Below are 23,560 nucleotides of genomic sequence, written 5' to 3' on the forward strand. Positions count from 1 at the left end.
GGATTCTCATTAATACCCCTCCAAATCTTCAGAGAAGCAAGTGGACGGGGGTTCCTTATCTTCTGCTCTGTGAGTGGTAGACAAGGCAGCTAGGGAGAAACGGGCAAAATGGGGAAAGAGAACACTGGGACCAACCCCTCAAAGTCACAGCTTCAGGGATACAGAATGGGTTAAAGAAATAATCAAAGCCCACAGGGTATTACTTTCTTGCAACTAGGCAGAGTGAACTCTAACAGGTAACTTTTAACAAAATCTCAGAAGAGACCCAGGTATTCTAACACAGGTGTGGCCTGATATTCTAATACAAGAGGCCCTCAACCTAAAGCTCTCTCCGATGAGAAATCAGTCAGCATGTGTCAAAACAAAATAGAATATTCTGATCAGCATGAGCCACAGTGGAAGAAAATGGCATGGTAACTAACTCAAAAGATAACAGTCTGAGGAGGAGAAGGGAATTCCTCACCACTATTTCTCACTGTTGGACAACAAGACAAGACGATGAATTCAAGGAAGTAAGAGCTGCAAGACTGGACACCAAAACAAGAGAATGAGATCGCAGATCTAAAACACAGAGTACCAAATGACCCCGATACAGGAGTAGTAAGGACACGAGGAACAGAATAAACACTGCTGAGAATAAAGATCAGGGCTTGGAGGAAAGGTTTAAGGCAAGTTTAGTGAACCCAGATTTAAAAAAAAAAAAAAAAAAGACTGAAAGATCACTGCCTCTCCACACTTGTATCCCTCTGGCTGGACACACATAACCAAAAGGTGTTTGGAGAAGAAACACGGGCATGGTCGCCAATCTGTGAAATCGTATTCTCTAAGAATAGCTGAGCAGCCTAGGAAGAAAGTGGAGAAGAACAGATCCAGAGGGAGAAGGCTGTAAAGTGTACAAAGATCACATGGAGGAAAACAACAACAATCACGGAAGTCCTATTTCCAGCACTATAGATCAGCCATCTTGGGCAGCCCCAAAGGAAACAACTAAAAAGCCTCATAATTTATTTTACATCCACCACTGAGCTTATAACATAAAGAAATATACTGAACTCAAACAGAGCAAAATCAAGAATCCTAGCAGATAAGTGAGTGCCAAAGCTGACTTCAACTTTGACGGCTGCTACCACCCTCTGAGACCCCTGACCCCCACCATGACAAACGAACAGGAAGTAAACTTCGGGCCTGTCCAAGGTCGAGAGTCTAACAGCAGACAGCTGGACAACCTGGGACTTACACCCACATCTCAGGGGAACAAGAAATTAAAACCCCACTGGTGCAGAAGAAGACAGCGCGAAAAACTGCTTTCTCCCCGACCCGATGCTCTGGTAAAGAAAAATAAGGCTCTCTCTCAAGGACTCACAAGACAGCTCTCACGTGGGTCTGCAGAGTGAACTCAAGCGCCCTCTGGAGGATGAGAATGCACCCTGAGCATCAGACTCAAATGGGTTCCCATGCGACAGCACCTCCCAGCAAGATCCCCAGCAACTGCCAGAAGTAACTACACATCTTCCCTGTGAGAACTTCACTTCAATCTGGAGACTGAAGTTCCCAGGAAGATGTTTAAAAAAAAAGTCACAAATATAAGGATACAAGATGATTATGAGTGAAACCAGCAGAAACAGAGAGTTAAGACTCATGAGTAACAATCCTGTCTGATAATTCTATCAGACGCAGAATATAAAATACTTACATGCAACGTATTTAAATGAACAAAACATAAGCCAAGGAAAGAAACGATAAAGAACCACCGTGCAGGGACACCTGGCTGGCTCAGTCAGCAGAGGTTGCAACACTTGACCTCAGTGTTGTGAGTTCGAGCCCCACATAAGGCGTAACACTTAAATAATAACAGAAACAAACAAATAAATAAATAAATAAACTGAGCAAAAAGAAAAACAAGGGCACCTGGGTGTCTCAGTGGGTTAAGTCTCTGCCTTCGGCTCAGGTCATGATTTGAGGGTCCTGGGATCAAGGTCCGCATCGGGCTCGCTGCTCAGCAGGGAGCCCGCTTCCTCCTCTCTCTCTCCCTGCCTGTCTCTCTGCCTACTAGTGATCGCTGTCTGTCAAATAAATAAATAAAGTCTTAAAAAAAAAAAAAAAACTCAATAGGAGAACTCAAATGCAGAGGAGACATGGCTGAAGAGGGAATCCATGAAACCCCTGTACTCATCTCCAGGCTCCAACAATGAGCACCTCACAGCCTGTCTTTCCTCCACCTGCAAACGCCCCCGCCACTGCGGCTGATAACACCTGCTCTTTCAACACTAATTACACCCCAACCAGGTGCGTGGCAGCCCTTCTTGCTCCAGCCCTCATGTCTCTCCAACCTCCTTTGTGCTGTTTGTCCCTCTGGATGTTTTTCCGGCTAATTTTGTATAAGTCTTATTCTATAAATTGGGTCAGGAGCCGTGTAAGTATTTTACACCATTCTGAACAAAACAGGGCTCTTTGGACAAATGGCTGGCTTGGTGTCTGGAAACGCATAAAGCAACCTTGGAACATTTCAGCAAATAAAAATATTTTGTCAAAAAAAGAAGGAAAGAAAGGAAGCTTTCAAAGACCACTTGATTCATACAAAAGGACCCAGAGGCCAAAATTAAGAGGCTCCCACTGGTCAAAATGGGCTAATCTGAGCATCACTCAGAGCAGCAGCTCCGACGGACTGAAGCACAGGGAGCAGTCTGTAATTTCCCCCACTGCTGACTGACATTTGAATTACTTCCAGTTTCCAACATCACGGACAATGCTGCTAGGAATATCCATCTATCCTGACACACATGTGCCAGTTTTCCGGGGGTATGTGCCCTAAGTATGAAATTTCAGGGTCATGAGATACATGTTTCTTCCACTTCTTCAGATGAGGCCAAACTGTTTTGGGCTTGCTTAACTGATGGTCTCTTCAGAGTTCAGAGAGTCGATGGCACAGGAGAAGGCCTACGTGCTGAGAGTATACTGGATGGGTCAAAGAGGGAGGGGGAGAAAGAAAGGAGCAGACACAGCAGATGTGCAAAATATTTACAGTAACGGAATCCACGGTGCTCTCTATTCTAGTAACTTCAGGTTTAAAATTTTTCAAAATACAAAACTGAAGGGAAAAAAAATCTTAAAAAATATACAATAAAATGCTGATGCTCTAAAAATTCCAAAAGTTAGCATTTTTACATTGCTGTTAATCTGATCTTCCTACCAATAATCACATTACTTGTGTAACAAAATGTTTCCAACAAACTCTTCTATTTTAGGATAAAAACATAAGGTTATTGGAGGCCACCTGCATATACTCACACAGCCACAGGAATCCGGCCCCCCATTGAACAGGGAACAAGCTATCCTCACAATCTCGGCCTCGATCTTGCGCAGTCCCGGGAAGATGTCTGGATGTAGTGGATTACTCCATGCAAAATCTCCGTAAGCCTGCAAACCGATGCACGTGGATAAGAAGCAGGAGGGATAAATACACGGTATGGGACAGGAAATCATGCACTAGACAAAGGTTTCTAGGCGCCAGGCACAACCCTAGAAAACTGGAAAAACGGGAAGATATGTGTTGCCCTCCAAAGAAGCTCAAAATACAGTGGAGGAGACAGACTTGCAAATAAGTTATTTTACAATGTGGTGAGAGAGGAGATGTGAATGTGGCTCAAAGCACATACTGAAACACCAAACAGACCCAGTTTGCAATCTTAGCTTTGCCTATTATTTCTTGCTGTATGTCATCTGAGGTCAAAACACCTCTCTGAGGTTCAGTGCCCTCATGCGCTCAAGGAGATAATCATGGTCCCTACCTGATAGGATTCTAGCTAAGTAAATAACATTAGGTATGCAAAGCCCTTAGGAGAGCATCTGGCAAAAAGCAGCCAGGTGTGTGATAGCAGAAGTATGCAAGTGATGGAAGGAGCCCTAAGGAGGGAATAACAAACAGCCCGAGGGGTCCAAGGTGTCTGTACAGGCAGAACCTTGACAGATCAATAGGAATTCGTCATTTTGAACAGGTGGAATGAAGGAGGGGAGGAAAACATGATAAGAGCAAGGTACACTCAGTGAAGAGGAAAGGCGGAAGTTCATATTTACATGGGAAAGTAACAGAGGTAGTTGAAAAACACAGGTGGGAGCCGGCTGAGGCCGGGCTTGCATTTTCTGCTACATAAGCAGCTTGGGTTTTATCCCATAGATAGCGGGAAGCTATCTTTCAGTGGAAAGATTTTTAAGCTAAGAAGTAAGCTCAGAGCATTATGTCAAGGTATAGCCGAGGCAAACTTAAAGTATTTAGTAAGGTAGGAGCGGTTTCATAGTTACCATAATGAAACACAAAGACCTTAAACACTGTTGAGTCCAAGACCAATGACAATGCCAAAATGGGGTTTAGGAAATAAACTGGATTAGGAGAGGAAGAAACTATAGGCAACCCTAAAGTCAACCAAATAAATGAGAATTATTTCAATTATGAGTGAGCCTACTGCTTATTCTCAAATCATTTGATCTGAGACTCAGGTGGTACAGGGAATGATGGACAAGTGTCTGTTCCTCCTCTCTTCTCATCAAAGTATGTCTTGTCATTAATAACCCCAAGTGATGGGGAAACAGACTACCTTCCCCAGTAATCTGCCTTCTACATGGGGCACCGATAAAGCATGGAAACATAAGTAATATTGTCCTTTTTTATGGACTGAAGATGTCTCTGACAATATTATCCATATTCACCTATGTGTGAGTAAAGAGAAACTTTTCAACTATCCTTAAGTAATTTTTTTTTTCTTATTACAAAAGGAAAGAGAAAAACTGAGGTAGTATGAAGGCCACAGACCACACACGCTCCCTTGGGTGCCGGCATTCACCTTCACCAGGAGTTCGGTGAGCTCCTCTGCCCCGCTGTACACTGCTCCGGAGGCTTTCCCTTCCTGCCAGAAGATGTCTGTAGAGAAAGGTAAGACCACTGGGTCAATGAGCAGGAACCTCTCAAAATACAAAGAAACACCTCTGGGTACAAAAGAAAAAAAAAAAACAACTTTTGAGTAGAAACCCAAAGGTGTTCTTATGTTAAATCAAGAAAAAGAATTCAATAAAGACTTATTATCATAGCAAAATAAAGATGAAAGTGTGAAACTACCAACAACAGTGTGAAAAAGACAGTAGGAGCATCCAGGTATAATACAGTCCAATAATGATGTTGTCATCATCCCCAGTGGCCTTCTACCAGTACCAAATTGTTCCTTTATCTATACTCATTTTCTGGTCTCTGTATGGCTAACTTGACTTTTTTCTCCCCTTCCTATCTAATCAAAGGAAGTATGAGAACTGTGATGAGCAGAGTTGGCAGGAATGCAAGGCAAAGTGTGAAATTTCGGTACGCTATCATCAAAGTTGGAACCAGGGAACTGAATCCCTGACCAGACAAACCACAATGATGAACACACCGTCAGCACCCTGGTCTCAGCGGCCCCGGCCTCACACGAGCCCCAAACCCACCCACAATTCCACCTCCAGTCTGAGGTGCTTCTCCAAAGACAGTCTACGTTGTATCAACGATTCTGCTGATGTGGGTAGCAGGTACCTCTAATACAACACAGTTGTGCCCTCCTGAGAGTGGGCAGTGACAAAGCTACCAGAGACACACTAACTGAAAACTGTCACCACAGGCCCTACAAAGCCATGCTCTTCAGCTCCATCAAGAGAGCAAAAGAATGAGTAGCGAACATCCAGACAGACCCCTCATCTTTAGGCAATCTGCCAGCTCTGGCTTGATTCCATAGGGCTTTCCCTCTTTCCTTAGAGGACACTGGACTGTCCCATGCATGTCTTCAGACCAGGGGCCACCAGCCCTTCAAAAATAGAATATGTGGTTTCGTTTCCTGTTATTTTACCGGTGCTACTGACAATGACTCAGAAAAGGGAAGGCAAGGCAATATGGTGACAGGAATGTGCCCTCAAGATCATAGAAATCTTTAATATCCAGGTCTCAGCTGGCTGATCCCCGCTTTCTATCACCTATAAATCCTAGACTGCAGCTAATTTTACACTATCCAATGTCAAAATCTCAGCACATGTCAATTAGAAATTTTTAAGCGTATTTGCTGAAATACAATGTGGTATCCTGGATTGGAGCCTAGAACGTTAAAAAGGACATTAGTGGAAAAACTAGCAAAATAGGAATACAATTTGCAGTTTAGTCAACTACTATTTTGACAAATGAATCACGGTCACTTTAGATGTTAACTTCAGGAGAAGCCAGGTGTATGGGAAATCTCTGTATGAATTTGCAAATTCTCTACAAATCTAAAATTATGACAAACTAAAAAGCCTGTTTTCTAAAAGTACTTGCAATATGATCTTACTCTATAACAAACCTGCGTTTGTGTTAATAGTCAATATTTTGGGGCACCTGAGTGGCTCAGCCAGTTAAGCATCTATCTTCGGCTCAGGTCATGATCTCAGGGTTCTGGTATTAAGCCCCGCATCTGGCTCCCTGCTCAGTGGGGAGTCTGCTTCTTCCTCTCCCCCTTGCTAGTGCTTTATCTCTCTCTCTCTCTCAAATAAAAATTTTTTTAAAAAAGAGTCAACATTTATTGAGCACTTACTATATGTCAAGTATTATATTTATATGTACGATTTCATTTAATCTCTGTAATCATCTTTTCAAGTAATCCCCATCATAGAAAGACAGAGACCATGACATAGGTTAAGTAATTCACCCAAAGTCACACCTTAAGTGGCCCAACCATGATGTGAATCCAGGCTGATTCCATGGGCGACATTCTGTTTTAAAAGACCTTTGCATTTTTTTAAAGTAATCTCCATATCCAAGGTGGGATTTGAATTCACAACCCAGAGATCAAGAGTCACATGCTCCTTCCACTCAGCCAGCCAGGGCTACACTCTTAAACATTAAGAACATTAAGCTACTTGGTATATTTATCCTTCCTTTACATGCATGCATATATATGTATCTATCTGTGTGTGTATGTTTATTACACAAAAACACTATTAAAATTCATATATATACACATACATATATATACACACACACGTGTGTGTGTCTGTGTATCTCATCTGTGTTTATCTTGTGATGATGGGATTTTCTTTTGTGCCTTTGTACAGATTTCACAATTTCTGTAATGAATCTGCATTTTATTTTTATTGCATATATATTCTCTCTTTCGAAACAAGCTATCTGTTTTATTCAGGCTCACAAAAGGAAATGGGACCAAGTTCCAGTTCCACTGTCGCTGAGATTTGTTTGGTTTATGGATGAAGGATGAATTTAAGCATAATTTTTGTAATAAGAAATTCAGCCTCTGAGACAGGATGAACATGTAAGTTCCCGGGATGAAGCATTCTTAACCTACGACATTAAACAAGGACCAAACCGGCCACGCCAAGAAAGCAAGTAGCGTGCGTTTGACCAGAATCATACCCATAGAGCTGTACTCCTTGAGCTTCTCCAGGACCGCGGCCGCACTCAGACCTTGTGAGGGCAGAGCTCTTACATACTCTTTGTCCACTTTCAGGAATGACATGTTCTTGCTTATATCATCCTTGGTCTTGTTCACCTTCTCTTGGATCTCCAAAGAGAAGAAAGGCAAAGTTAAGAAGGATATGGAAAAATACAGGCCAGGGAGCAGAAGAACCAGTTATGACTCCGAGTCAACTGCTCTGGGCTGGGCGCCACACCGGTGCGACAGAACAGGGATGGTATTTTTTTTCAACAGATACGGGGACATGCTGGCTCTTCAGCTCTTTGCTGGCATGTGAGACAGGCTCTTAGGAGTCTGAAAAGTCAACTTTCTTTCTGTAAGTCAAAGATGCGTTCAGTTTCCCTCCCCCGCCCACTACCTCTGCCATGCTCGACATCAGCCCTGCTTTACTGGGTTCACACGAGCCAGTGCCGGCACCTCTGAGCATGGTATCTGGACCATATCCGCGTCCTGGCAGCAGCCAGTGTGTGTGCTAAAGAAACAAAGGTGGAGCCACGAACGGCAGCCAGAAAATAGGCCACGTGCAGAAGGGATGCTGGTGCTCGTGCCGGTGATGGGCTCCGTCACCAGACACGTACGGAGCACACCCAGAACGCGGAGGCCCTGTGCAACTCCCCACACGTGTACACACGACCCCCGGGGGTGCGGGGAGAGCGCATTCAATCTCCTCGGGCTGTCTGCCGCCTGTACTCCCTGAGGCTTCGGTGCTAGGGGAGTGGTGGTCCTTTCCGTGTGGTTCATCAGCTAAGGCTGATTCTCCTTGGCCCTCATCCTCACTGCAACAGCCCATGCTTTCCCTTCCCCGTTGCCCAACGACCCCTCTGGGCCCGGGAGACACAGTGACCAGAACACACTAGGCAGTACAAGTGAGAACTATTTCTGTTCTCACGATGCTTCCCTGTAGCAGCAGACACAGAGTGAAAAGTCAGGTGGTGGAAAGTGCTGGGGGAGGACAGAGCAAGTTTTAAAAACACACCCAAGCCAGCAGGGCCTGCTATCTGAGCTAAGGGACCCCTGAGGGTCAGGCCTGGAATTGCGGCTATAAGCCACGATCTGTGAGCATTACAGCGAGACCATTTCAGCGACCTGTTTGTGAATGTCTGAGGGCCAAGATCTGACCCCAAATGTTGCGACTTTCCCATCTTTAGCTGTAGAGGATTAGAACAGGAGAGGCGCCTCCTAGATGCGGCCCCCAGAGAAACAGCAGGGAAAGCCTCGCCTGGGAACCACACCCACCAGGCTAGCAGGCAAGCAGCAGCAGGCAGCGGAGGCCACGCCCAGGGTATCGGGGAGGCATGTGATGGGCATGAAAGTATTTTTAAAGTTGTATGTGGACTGTACTGCCTAAATGGCGAGCACACAGCAGGACCAAGCCATGGGAGCCGAGCTTCCACACCTAGACTGCTGCTATAATAAAAAAGAAGAGACACAAAACGATGATGATCGTATTAGAAAGCATGGCACATAACTTTCCCCCAGTGCCTGCCTCAGAGCCTCAATCACATCCTAATTTCCTTACTGCATTTATTTCAAAATGAAATTCTTGTGTATTTGTTCATGTATCTGTGCCTTTTCCCAGGAAAATGCAAGCTGCACAGATTGGGGACTTAGTCCCCAGCACCCAGAGCAGTACCCGATGCTGAGCACGGGCCCACAAACCGTCAGCTGAGTAAGTGAATGTAGCGAAATCAACGAGACAGGGACACATCATGCACACTCGCTCAAAACAAAGAACTATCTCTGAGCCTCAAAATCTGCTTCTAAAAAAGTTTCTAGGTGCCTTCCAATTCTGTTATTTTATAAATTTAAGAACGGGTTCTGGAACCCTAGCATTTATTTGTCCCAAAATCTGAAACTGAAGGAGAAATGTGTGAAGAAAAAGAGCAAAAAAATACGGGGAATGGAAAAGGGAAATGCTAGTATCCTTTGAAATCCAGTCCACTCTCTACAGTCGCCCTCTCCCTATCCTTTAACTCTAGAACAACTCAAGGAGATTTCATTTTAGGGCTTAAGAAGATTGAGGATCAAATAAAAGCCTATCTATTCCCATTCCCCTTTTCTATCCCAATGACTATTTCCGCTTCCCTATCAGGAAGTGAACCTGAAAATAAATACACAGTTACTGGAGAGTGAGTTAGCGCAGGGGTCTGAATGGATTTTGGTCAACGGCTAAAGATGACTGACATCTCTTCTGATTCGGCCAGGAAAGGGGAAAAGAGAAAGGGAACTGAAAGCCAAAAGTGAAAGAGGGACAGGCAGGGCACGTAGGGAGACAAAGACATCAGGGCCCGTGTGCCTTCCTTAGGGCTCGCATGGGGCCTGCCCTATTTATCTTCTGCGATAAAGAGCCGGTGGGAAGGGTACAGAGGTGACGGTCTCATCCTCAGCATGGGTGAGGGGACAGAGGACACAGGGAAGAGAACATACTGTGCTACAGACGGATACAAAGAGCAAGAGAACAGAGCTCTCTAAGTTCAAGACCTGGGACCCACGGATCACAGCTGGGATCTGGCCCCTGGCTGTTCAGGGAAACACAGCCAGGCTCATCCCTTTACCTACTCATGGCCCTGTGCTGCTTTCCTGCTCCAGGGGCAGAAGCGAACACTTCTGACAGATATGGTATAGCCTGCAAAGCCTAGAATGTTTCCTATCTGGTCCTTCACGGAGAAAGTCTGTCAACCCTCCCCTAAGCATGGAAGTACCCGACCCCAGACACACATCTCAAGTTAGCATAGCCAAACACTGCTCAAAAGCATCATGCCACTTTGGTCAGCTTTCCTAATTGCAAATTCTGCCTCAACAGACGTCACCTGTCTCCTTTGGTCAAATAGGTTGGAGAGAGGGTTCAGTTGGGTTTCTTAATCTTGGCACTTCCAACATTCTGAGCCAGGTAATTGTCTGCTGGGCCCTGCAGGATTTTAGCAGCACCCCTGGCTGTGTTCCACTGAAAGCCAACAGCACCCCACTCCAGTTGTGACAACCAAAGGCATCCCCGGTGGGGAGGGGGACAAAAATCACCCCTCGCCCTGGGGAATTCACACTAGGTTCAGTAAACAGAAAGAAGACATCATGATCATGGGAGTGGTGGGAGGGCAGGGAGATCTACACAGATTCCACTTACCTTGCGACCAATAATAGGCATCTTCCTGACGAGCTTAAAACATTTCTTTTTGAACCTTGACCATAAACCTAAAAGAAACAGAGAGTTCCATTACCCAAATAAATTCCCACGGATAAGGTATGAACTCCTCAATGTGCCTCCTGCAACCTCACCTACCTACTGATCACAAAGGTAGTCTCTCTGTTTTAAAAAACCTTGAAATTTAAACTGTCACAAGTAATATATTTACATGGTTCAGAATTTTAAAAAATTGGGGCACCTGGGTGGCCCAGTCAAGTTAAGCGTCCAACTCCTGGTTTTGGCTCCGGTCACCATCTCAGGGTCCTGGGATCAAGTCTGGAGTTGGACTCCACACTGAGTACAGGGTCTGCTTCAGATTCTCTCCCCCTCCTCCTCTGCTTCTCCCCCTGCTCATGTGTACACGTGCACTCTCTTTCTCTTTTTTTCTCTCTCAAATATGTAATAAATAAAATCTTAAAAAAATTTTTGAATAAATACACACAGAGTTAAAAGTTTCTCTCTTGGACGCCTGGCTGGCTCAATCATTAAGCAGCTGCCTGTGGCTCCGGTCATGATTCCAGGGTCCTGGGATCGAGCCCCACATCGGGCTCCCTGCTCAACAGAAAGCCTGAGTCTCTCTCTCCCACTCCCCCTGTTGTGTTCCCTCTCTTGCTGTGTCTCTATCAAATAAATAAATACCATCTTTTAAAAAAAAAAAAAAAGTTTTTCTCTCATTGATTCCCCAGACTTTCATCCTACCCTCAGGTAAACACTACTACTCTTCACTTCTAGAATAGCTATCTAGAATTTCTTTATGCATATACAGGCAATAATAAAGATAAAATCTTATTTGCCCCACCTTTTAAACAAAAGGTAGCATACGATAGCACTATACTAGACCTTGATTTTCTATTTAGGCATATTCTCTGAAAGCTCAGTGCTTCCTCATTCATCTGTATTTTTTTTTTTTTAAGATTTTATTTATTTGAGGGGCACCTGGGTGGCTCAGTGGGTTAAACCTCTGCCCTCAGCTCAGGTCATGATCTCAGGGTCCTGGGATCGAGCCCCGCATCAGGCTCTCTGCTCAGCAGGGAGCCTGCTTCCCTCTCTCTCTCTCTGCCTGCCTTTCCGCCTACTTGTGATCTCTGTCAAATAAATAAATAAAATCTTTAAAAAAAAAAGATTTTATTTATTTGAGAGACAGAGAGAGCACAAGAGGGGGAAGGACAGAGGGAGAAAGAGAAGCAGACTCGCTGCTAAGCAGGAAGCCAGACACAGGGCTCGATTCCAGGACCCTGGGATCATGACCTGAGCTGAAGGCAGACATTTAACCAACTGAGCCACCCAGGCACCCCCGCATTCCCCTTTTTAGCTCTAAAGTAATCCATGATATGGATGTATCATAACTAATTTAACCAGCCCCTTCCTGATGGACACTTAGGTTATTTCTAGTACTTCCTATTACCAACAACAGTGGAACAATAACCTTGCAGCAGGTACCACACTCCTGACGGCATGCCTACAGCACCAATTCCCAGGAACAGAACACTGGGTCAAATGACATACATATTGCAGAGCTGTTGACCTTCCCAAAGTTCCAGATGCCCAACACCTCTCTTCCCTCCATGAACACAAATGACCAAGCCATGCTTTTCTTCAGGATCTATGCTCTAGTCTCTCTTCAACATACCCCCTGACAACTTTTCAACACTTACGGACTTAAACAGGCCTTCAGTATCACAGACACCAATCAGACTCCCTTCTGTCAGGCAGTACATAGGACAAATATGGAATTCTGATCCTATCCAATGCAAGAATTATAAATATATGACATCCAAAGAGACCATCATTACTTTTAATAAATTCACATTCAATATAGGAGGCACCTAAGGATCAAGCATTAATAATTTGCTGAAGGCCACAGGTCACAACAGTGATGCAGCAGGGATTTAACTGAAGCCTTAATTTTTCTAGCCCTAGAACCCTAGTACTCTACGCTGCTTCAAACACAGAACAGAAATTCTCAGTTATCCCGCATGAGTCCATAAGGAATCTAGACCTAGCTTCTGTGTAGGCAGGAAATGAATATGACCTTTTACTACATTTCTAGGAGATGGAGACACTCCAACTTCCCTGGCCAGTGGAGCACTCTCCAACAAGCACGGACTGTCTGTGCCTCATTGGTACTGATTACATGACACCTTGCATCTTTACTGCTTGTTTTTATGTGCGCTGCAACCCTGCCTTTCCCCCTTGCCCACAGTGCCTAACACCAGCATCAACACTTCATAACATCTGGGACAAAACCAGGGAACTGAGACCGACACTGAATAAGAAGAAAAAGGGATTGAAATCACTTCTTTGTAGGTTACTTTTTTGTTTAAATTTTGGAGTATTTCCTTTCAGGCCTATGTTCTACATACAGCTGCAATCTTACAGTATGTACAACCCCGTGTCCTCTTGTCACAGCATTTTCTACATTAAAGATTCTTCCTAAACAGAGTTTTTTAAAATATTACCATAGTAGGCCATCAAATGAGTATAACTTAGCATTGGATATCTAAGCTGCTTGTTATCTGACCATTTCTAACAATGTTGAAGTTGTAAAGATTCATAACAACTTCCTTATTTAATAGATGAAGTAATTAACTAATGAGGAAGACAGAGGTAAAAAACTCAGTAAATGGGAGTCACTTGTCCAGAAGTAGTCATGTGGCTAGGTGAAGGCGGCGAGAACAGACTGACTGTGTGCAAGCTGTGAGATTAAACAGGACAGGTAAAAAGAAGAGAATATAAGATCAGAGACAGAGAAATTAGAAATGAAGAGATCATGTGATCATAACATAAAAAGATGATCTCAGAAGTCCCCAGAAGTACGGAAAGAAAAGTAATTACAGTGTTTATTGTAGTGTTTTAAGGTAATAAAATAGGAAATGCAGTGTAAGGACACCAAAGCATGGCTCTTTACAGGTGACAAATTCCTTTCACACAAACGAGGCCTCCTCAATACTGACATTACCCTATGAGTAAGTAAGGCGGGTGACACTTGGGCCCATTTTACTATGAGGAAACAGGCTAAGAGAGCTTAAGGGCGTTGCTCAAGGCGCCACGGCTAGAAACTGGCAGAGTGTATCACCTCCTCCCGCCACATAACTCCGATTTCTGTTCACGAACTATGGACGATCCCACAGTTAAATCAACGTCAAAGAATAATGATATGCGCTGATATCGCAGAGCAGAATCAGGGATGAGATAACACGCCTGAGAGCGGCTGACCCTGCCCACGCTCTCACCCCCATCCTCTTGCCACTTCTAGTTCTTATCTGCCCCAGTGTCCATCCTGTGTTCCAGAATTATCCTCTCCACTTAGACGTGTATTCAGAGTTTGAAAATCAGCAAAATTTATCACTAGTCTAGACTTTAAGACTCCTCTGGGGCAATGGGCTGAAAATAACTCAATTGTTCAGTGATAAGGACAATGCCTCTCCACCAGCAAGGTACTGAAAAAATGGCAATGCCACCAATGTTATCTCCAATCTCTAGAGGGAAGACATTTTGATCGATGTCTAAAATTCAAGTTAGAAGTTACAAAATAAAAAGTGTAGGGTGTGTATATGTGTTAAACTATAGGAAATTGCTGATATTCAAAAATGCAACATTTTGTATGTCTGGTTCGACTGGATTCAGATACAGAGAAAAGATACCTGTGTGTAAACAGTGGTTGGCTCTAGGTAGCAAGATTTTCATTTAGTTCTTATGGATTGTTGGCATTGCCTAATTTTCAGCAATGAACCTGTACTACTTTTGTAATAAGAAAAAATGTATTTAAAAGGACTTAAATAGCTCGGAGTTGGGCTTACAAAGATTTCCATTGCACATACCATCAATACCCTGCTACTGGTAATTTTCTCACGGAATGCATGGAGGCCAGTATATTCATTCTGTTTGGAACAAGGCAGGTACGTAAGTACCAGGGTCTAAGGTGGCTCTGGGCAAAATGCACACAGGCACCGTGGCCTGCAGAACTAAAAACAGAAGTCAATACCTAAAGCGAACACTAATCATAGCAAAGAAATATAAATTCAAGATCTGTAACCTTATGTTGGTTTTAACAAATGCACGGCCTTAAAAGGAAAGGTACACAGACTGATGGCCAGCAGGAGCTGGGGGGAGGGGGTCACAGGGAGTTATCATTCTGTGGGTACAGGGTTTCAGTGTGGGATGCTGAGAAAGTTCTAGAGATGGACGGTAGCGATGGCAATGCAACATTGAGAATGTACTTAAAAACGGATAAAAAAATAAATGTTACGTACAAATATTTTATCACAATAAAAAAGAAAGGAAGAAAAGTCTATTTATTGGTACTCCTTAAGAGTCCTCTGGAATAAGTTGTGTGGAAGTTCTGTGGAAGGACAAGATGGTGGGCTTCCCCGAGTAGAAAGATACAGGTTGTGTCCATTTCCCAACCACAGAGCAGATGAGGCAGAAGGGTTAGTCATGGGAGTTTATGAGGAAACTGCAAGGACTAGGAGCAGAAACTGAGGACAGGGTTTTTACAGCTGGAATGGACTAAAATGTAGACAGGGCAAGCAGGTCTCATTTCCACCTTCATTAAGCGCAATGTTTACTGCACCTTAACAGCAACAGTTACTAGAACGGCTCAGTGGCTATCTGCAGGGTAAACAAGTAAAAAAGAAACTGGCTTCTAAGTTAACCTTCCTGGGGGAGAGAAGAAAAGCAGAAAAAGTATAGTTTAAGAGCCCCTTCAAACAGATGTTATTAGGGAAGCGAACAGTCATGGACATTTTAAACAAATGAGATATGACACGCAATTCTCTTCAGTGGTGTTGGTTTTTCACCCCAAGGAAGTTAACTCAGGTGCACTCTACTAAGGGTGGGGAAGGGGTGCAGAGGAGAGGTCTATAACACCCAGCGCCACTCCTATTTTACTCGTTAAGCACAATCTGCAAGGGGAAACGATTCACAAGGAGGGAACACACAACCAGGTTTGGCAGGGGAGGAAGTGTGCGCAGGACCTTGGGAAGGATGGAGGACTTACAAACTCATCACTGATAGACTTCTCACCTTCCTCTGCACTCCCTGAGAAGTGGCCTCTGTTTCCCCATGTCAATTTGGCTCCCTGAGTCACTACCCAGAAAGTTCAAAGTACACTGTCCCCTGACATCCGTGTTTAACTCCAAGAGGACAGGGACACTGTATGACTTGTGCAGACATTCCCAGAGCCCAGCACAGTGCCTGGCACACAGCACATACTCTTAGGGTCACTGCAGGAGTGTTGTTTTCAATTTCCTGTACTCTATACTGAAAAGGTGTCCTAAAATGAACGCAATAAATTCCTGCTTGGGGAACTGCAGGGTATGCAATTATGTTCTAGGCAAGAAACTAAAAATGAGAAAGTTAATTTAAGCCATGCTCTGAGATACCTGTGGATCCTTACAGTAACTACTTTCTCAGGAGTTTTTGTGCAAGCTGCAAATCCAGAAGGATCAACAAAAGCTGTAACAGACACATGAGAGTAGCTATTATAACTTCATGTATGGAGTCCTACTATAGCTTTATGGTCAGAAGATAATGTCCCACTTCCCATTTAAATAGGTTTTAAAAATCAGAACCAAATCAGAAGGCAAGAAATTCATCCAATCCATCAGCCATGAGTTCTAAGGCTGGTGAGACTCCACTGTACCTTTCCAGGAGAGGGGGCAGTGTACTTACTTTCTGGCTGGAAGACAAAATCGTAGGCCCAGACTACGAGCAGGGTGCACAGGACACTCCAGGCAATGAGCTGCCAGGGCTCATACTTGGTGCAATGTCCGTTTACATAATTCTTGGCCTTTGTGCAATAGACTTCCAAAATCTCAAAGTAGGGCTCAAAAGCCTTCTAGAAATACAAAAAGAAGAAAAAAAAAAAAGAAACATGACATTCAGAAAGAGAAAGTCTGTTCTTCATCTGTTCCTCAGCTCTCAGTTTTCAAGGGCAAGGCCATTCAGGATCTGGCCCCACCCCAGCAATAATCTTATCTTCCTCCGCGGTCCTCCAGGCTTCTGCTCCAGGCGCTCCAGCGTACACTGCCCCTCACGAGTCAGGTGGACTTTGACAAGGTTTTTGATCCTCTGCCTAGTCTATAAAACAGAAGGTTCTGCTGGATCATCATCTCCATCTTGAAGCTTCATTGTGACTACAGTATCCATCGTCCCACTCTCCTAGCTCCACCAAGTCCGTCTTCCCCTCCTGCTCTGCTTTATTTGGATCTTTCCCATCCTCTAACCCAGGGGTCAGCAGATTGTTTCTGAAAAGGCCAGAGCGGAAAGGTCTCAGGCATCCCAGGCCGGCTGGTCTCTGTCACAAGGACTCGGCTCTGCTGCTGTGGCAGCAGCCCCTGACAGCACCCCAGACAGCGGGAAGCCAATGACCATAGCCGTGTTCCAACAAGTTCATTATAGATGCTCAAATCTGCATTGCACAGAATTGCCCGTATCACAAAATATTCTTTTTATAAAAACCATTTTCACAATGTAAAATACCATGCTTAGCTCATGGGCTGTACAGAAAGAGGTAGCAGATGCCGCCAACCTCCATTCTCACATCCAGCTTGGCTAACACACTCTTAGAGCAGAGACGGAAGCTTACTGCTACGTGTGGCCCTCGCAACAGCCAGTATGAGGGAGAAAAAAGTCCTCTGCCCTGATCAGCTACCAGACTACCCCACTCACGAGAATGAATCTCTCCCACTCAACTCTCCTCAAGTCTCCCCTTATGCCGCCCCACAGAGCCTAGCTCCAGGTGGCCTGCACTCGGCATACTCCTCTGTTTTTATCTTCCTCACTCTGCCTGAGGCCTGAGTCCTTCAACGCCCATCAGATATGTGTCATCTCCCCAGGCCCCCAGGGCGGCCAGTACAAAACTGGTTCATCTGATGTTTGTTCCTCACTGGCTTATTCCATGTTTACTAAGCATCCCCAGTGTTGGAGCCTTAAGGTAAACACCACAAGTTTTTGCCCTCACTGAGCTTACAGTCTAACGGGAAAGGGGTGTGTATGTGTGTGTGCGTGAGCGTGTGTGCACCCACACAGGCATACACATGAAAACATACACTGGCAGACATATACATGTAAACTCTTCAGGATAAAAAGTATTTGAGGGGGCGCCTGGGTGGCTCAGTCAGTTAAGCATCTGCCTTCGGCTCAGGTCATGACCCCAGGGTCCTGGGATCCAGCCCCACATCCAGCTCCCTGCTCAGGGGAGACCATGTTTCTCCCTCTCCCTCTGTTTGCCCCTCCCCCCCAATGCTCGCTCGCGCACGCTCTCTCTCTCCTAAATAAAAGAAATATTTTTTTTAAAGTACTGAAGTAAACTGCTAAAAGAGACCACTAAGAAAAAAGGCCTGTCTAACTCTACCTAACAGGAGATAGGGAAGATATTATTAAAAGGGTAAAAGAACTACCAAAGAAAATTCTCTTGGCAGAAAAGTTAAAAGAAAAAAAGTCATAACCGGGAAGAGAGAAGAGGAACTGCAAATGCATAAGGAAAGTCTAGGAACGGCAAAAAAGTTCTGCATAGTGCAGGCAGCGGTGAAGGCAGGGAGCTACATGTGTCATCAGTGCTAGGCCCCCAGCACACAGCACGTGCTCCACGAACACTTGGATGGTGGCCGTCGGCAACCCAGCATGCGTGTCAACACGTCAGTCAGAGAACAGAGGCTGGCAGAAGTACACTAGGTCCAGATTAGAAATGGTCTTAAAAAAAAACATGGAGAGTGGGAATATAATTCGATAGGCACTTTTTATAAAGCAATTTGTTAGTGTCTATTGATGTTTTCAATGTACATTCATTTTGACCCAGATATTCTACTTTTTGGTATCTACAATGCTTTTCAGTGTATACAGAGACAGGTTCAAGGATAGTCATTTCAGGCTTCTCTGTAACAGTGAAATATAAATACCACGAATGTCCATTCGAGAACGAATGGTTAAACAATCTATAATACATACCAAATGAATTCATACTATGCAGCGTTTAAAAGAAAGCTCTAAATGAACTACATAGAAAAATTTCTAGAACATAATGTTGAGTGTAAAAAAAAAATTGCAGAACCACAAGAGCAAACAAAAGGTTGTTAATCAGGAGAGTACTTTTTTTTTTTTTTTTTTTTAAGATAACTTGATGGGAGATGAAGGAGAGGACAGAGGTCAGAAACACAAATCCCAGTTAAGAGGACTGCTGAAACAGTTCAGGGGAGAAACGAACTAGGTTTGATCTTAAGCAGTATGACACTGGGGCTGAAAAGCAGCACAGATTAAAAACCCCTTTTGGAGGTGGCACAAACAGGGTTTGCTACCTTCACAGATACAGGAAGTATGGAGTGGGAAGAGTACACGAAATTCCAAATGTTCAAGTTTAAGTCTGAGAGAGCAGGTGAGTGGTGTCAGTACTAAGCCCAGCAGACTAGAAGAGAAAGGGAAACTAAAGAAGGTAAAGGAGATTTTGCAATAAAGATGATACTGGTTTGCGTTATGTTCCTGTTGGATATCTACCTGCAGTGTTCTAGTAGAAGCATGAAAGCCGAGGAGGACAGATACTCAACAAATGTTTATTGAAAACATTTCTATCCTTAGCAATTAGGCTGCAGTGTAAGGTCATTAACATCGGGCAAGTGCTATGTTCCCTAGAGGGCTAGCCATGGAAACCCAGCTGATCTGCAACCTCCCTCATAGTTCTTGGCCACTCCCCAGAGTCCACTGTTGCTATCAACAGCCTCAATCCTACCCAGCAGTGACAGTGTCGGTCAGGACCTGGGGAAGACCAGAGGAGCCTACCCATCATCAGAGGTGTGTCCTTATTTCCATCATTATGAAGAAATCTTCTAGTGTTAAGGCTAGGACCAAACCAAATGGTTAAATAGTATATATGGGGTATCTGTTTGGCTCGGTCAGCAGAGCATGCGACTCTGATCTCAGGGTCATGAGTTCAAACCCCATGCTGGGTATGGAGACTACTTTAAATAATAATAAATACATGAAATGAATAATGTATACAAATGGAATGACAGAAGAAATAATCATGCAGATCAGCTTTTCCTCCGGTGATCCTAGTTCCTAATTTACCCAGAAAATAGAGCTTACCTAGGTCAAAAGGTGCCTGTAGATATCAATTTTTCACAGCACGTAACAGAAAGTAACATAACTAGTATCAGGCAGAGAGCAAAGAATCAGCAAATGTAATCTGTGTTAAGTTTTACAAAGCCTATTAAGATATGAACGCATTCCTTTCTAACATTTATAAAATTACATTCAGTGAGAACATATTTTCTCGGTAATTGCTCTAAGAGGATAATGGGAGTCCTTAAATTCCAAGTCCTTAAATATATCTCCTTAGGAAGAGATCTGTTTCTATATTCTCCTTCTCCAAAGACAGAATGCTGCTGGTCTTGGAAAGGTCCTAGTAAGCTGTCTGAGTAGACAACTAGATGGTCACAGAAATCACGTCCTGGCCTCAGCCCAAGGTCCTTCTGGTTACCACAAACAACCTAGGTTCCATCCCCAGTGAATAAACACCTCCTGGCACTAAGAGCTCATGGCTTTATAGGGCTCTGGGGCTAATGCACACCATCTCCTTGGAAAAAAGGATGAGGCAGCTCCTTGGGGCCTTGCATGCGGCACAAACCCCAGGCCGGGGCCTGATGCAACACGGCAGCCCTAGAGAAGCATACAATCCCAATGCTGAAGGGAACCCTAGAGATCAAGCCCACATTTGCAGTGCACAAACAGAAGCCCCACGGTGAGACAGCCATGCTAAGCCTAGCCACAGAGGCTGTGTCCAAGCCCGGGCCTCCGGCTCAGGGATCGGGGTTCTTTCCACCCTTCTTCATTCTAAGTGTCCATAAGCAGAGGGTCAATTAACACATTACCATCCAGTGGCATCCTAAGAGCTTCCTTCTCACAAGTTATGTTTTTGGCAGAACCTACCCTGGATATATGTACAGTTCAGAACAAACTAAAACTGCAGAAGTAGGTCATGACTACAGATATAAACATACTTGGACAGAAACAGCACAAGAACATAATATCATTACAATTACTACTTCCCACCATGTCTTCCTGTTTACAGAAATACATTTTTGGGGGTCAATATACACCTGCATATGTGTTAGTAGTCAATATTTGGGCTTTTATTTCAACCTAATCCACACATTGTCTCTGGAAACACAAGAACCACAAGTGGACATCTGTGAAGGCCACTGGCTTGTCGTGCCCTCCAGGTAAGTATTTCACCAATATGTGCGTCCGCCCTTCACCTAGAGGAAGGGACACAGGATAACAGTCACACAAGAAAGATTTGGTGTCTGTGTAGATGTGCATCTGTGTGGGGGGGGGGGGGTACATGTGGGCATGTACCTCAAACCCTGAACAGAGCAGTTTTGGTAAAATTTCTATGAGGGAAGCATTCCTTCCTCCGCAGTTTGTTATCAGATTGGGAATGTATTCCCCTGGAGAAAACCAAAATAAAACACTTTGCTCACTAGCATATTTAAAATGATGACAAAGAATACTGTAAATCTTTTTTAAAATGCAATATTAAAATAGAAAGATAAACCTCAGTAATATAAAGATTCAAAAGAGTAACTACTTTAAGGAGCTACTATCAAAGATGAATAAAATAACTGGCCCTTCTCTTCTTAATTCTTTCCAATTTCCCATCTAATGATTAAGTTTTAGCTGATGCCCACAAGCCATCAAAATAGTACTCAATAATCCTAATCATTATCAGACAAAAAACGGCAGCTAGGATTTATGGGAACTTAGTGCCCTCTTAGTCCCAATCATACTGCACTCTTCCAACCCCCAAATCACTTCAAAGGAGCAAGACACTTTCATATAAAAATAATACAATAGTGAAAGTCTACAAATTCAGTAAATTTGAGACATGTGCCTTTTTATTTTTATTTTTTTTTTTTTTTTTGAGAGAGAGAAAGGAGGAGATGGGAAGGGGCAGAGGGAGAGAGAGAGACTCTCGAGCAGGCTCCACGCCCAGCTTGGAGCCCGACAGGGGCCTCGATCCCATGATCTTGAGGTCATGACTAGAGCCAAAATCAAGAGTCAGATGCTTAACTGACTGAGCCACCCAGATGCCCCTGCATGTTAATTTTTAGACCACAGGATTTCATACTTTTCCTTTTTTTTTTTTCAGGATTTTATTTATTTATTGGGGGGGGGGAGCAGAGCAGGGGGAGGGGCAGAGGGAGAGGGAGAACAGACTCCCTGCTGAGCAGGGAGCCTGATGCAGGGCTCCATCCTGAGCTAAAGGCAGAGGCTTAGCTGACTGAGCTGCCCAGGCACCACCAAATCCATACTTTTCCACTCCAGACCTGCAAAGTGTATTTTACAAACACCTAGCACACACAGCAACAGAACGGTAGGAAACCAAAACAAAGGTTTCCAAAATAAAACCTAACACCTGTTACTTGTGCTGCAGGTACATTTTTTTCTCTTCTTTCTTCTCTTTTCAAATGTTCAAACCACTAACTTGATTCTGCATCCCTCTGAATGGATCACAGCCTTCAGTTTTAAAAGCAGGGCCTTACTGTGAGTCTACTCCTGGCTTCTCCGAATAGAGAATGCACTTGTGTAACCCAGCCGTGGGTGTTAACGTGGAAGTATATTACACTCCACACATTCTCAGTGGTTTTTGCACTTAAGATTTATTCTCTGCACATGTTTGTGAGTCCGGCATTATGACGTCATGAGCTAATGGTCAGTCGAAGAGATGCTGAATCCTTCCATCACAGGTTCCTCCCCTACTGGCCCCAGCCCACAGCTACTCCCAATGACCACTAACTCTTTCAGTCCCCACTTCCCTCCGGGAGAGAAGACTCCACAGGCAAACTTCCCTCAGTGGCACTATCCACACCCTTCCCCCAAAAAACCCTCTTTGAGAACTAGAACTGCACTTGGCCAACTGCCAATTAGGCAGTGATATTTCTTCCCCAGCGATTTTGACCAATGCATACTAGAACAAACACTCTAAGAATGGATAGGACTGAAAGAGAAAATCCATCTGGCAGACGGCGCTTCCTTCCTCGGAGCTAATACAAATAACAACAATCCTGTCTCCGTCGTATTGCAGGGTGAGCCATCTGTACTCGCTTCGTTCAAGAGCTTGGGCATCTCAGCTCAGGCGGCTCCCTGCGCTGCCTCCCACACTTTACGAGCAGATCTCGGGGCTACGCTGCCTGCACTACACACATGCCTACTGCTCTCCACGTTTTCCGCCACAGGACAATTACTGCCTGAGCACCTACTACCCCCGTAGCGTTATCTTATAGGGATCAGAGATCACCAGTTTGTTTTCACTTGTAACTTTCTCTTCCCTTCAAAACTCCAAGACTAGAGACCCCCTGATCACAGAGGGACTAGAATGAAGATGGGGAAGGCGCCAGGGGCCATGATAAACACGCACAGGAAAGGGTGAAGCACTTAAAAGCATTAACTCATTTGTAAAGAATACCCAGTGATACTTATATAACTTAAATTTTTAACCAGCTTTCATGTTATTTTATGTGTACTTTACAGCCTCATGAGGTTCTCAGATTAAGAATGAATGTTTCGGGGCGCCTGGGTGGCTCAGTTGGTTAAGCGACTGCCTTCGGCTCAGGTCGTGATCCTGGAGTCCCAGGATCAAGTCCCACATCGGGCTCCCTGCTTGGCAGGAAGTCTGCTTCTCCCTCTGACCCTCCCCTTTCTCATACACTCTCTCTCTCTCAAATAAATAAATAAAGTCTTTAAAAAAAAAAAAAAAAAAAGAATGAATGTTTCACAGGTGCCAGGGTGGCTCAGTCAGTTAGGCATCTGCCTTCGGCATGGGTCATGATCCCGGGGTCCTGGGATCGAGCCCCCCGTCAGGCTCCCTGCTCAGCTGGAAGTCTGCTTCTCCCTCAACACCCCCTCA

General features: G+C 44.3%; 1 protein-coding gene across 2 annotated transcripts in view; it reads right to left on the reverse strand.

Moving 5' to 3' along the window:
• Positions 1-23,560, reverse strand: part of SGPL1 (sphingosine-1-phosphate lyase 1) — a 52,554-nt gene that overhangs the window by 14,565 nt on the left and 14,429 nt on the right. The window contains exons 3-7 of one of the 2 annotated variants that reach the window (XM_080822671.1): positions 16,330-16,495; positions 10,597-10,664; positions 7,415-7,562; positions 4,839-4,915; positions 3,289-3,417 (exon numbers count right to left, since the gene is read on the reverse strand). In XM_080822671.1, coding sequence (XP_080678797.1) covers positions 3,289-3,417; positions 4,839-4,915; positions 7,415-7,562; positions 10,597-10,664; positions 16,330-16,495 — 588 coding nt within the window. The remainder of the gene's footprint in view (positions 1-3,288; positions 3,418-4,838; positions 4,916-7,414; positions 7,563-10,596; positions 10,665-16,329; positions 16,496-23,560) is intronic. The other variant, XM_080822672.1, reaches the window with a different exon arrangement.

Source organism: Martes martes, assembly GCF_963455335.1.
Source record: "Martes martes genome assembly, chromosome: 14".
Taxonomy (NCBI): domain Eukaryota; kingdom Metazoa; phylum Chordata; class Mammalia; order Carnivora; family Mustelidae; genus Martes; species Martes martes.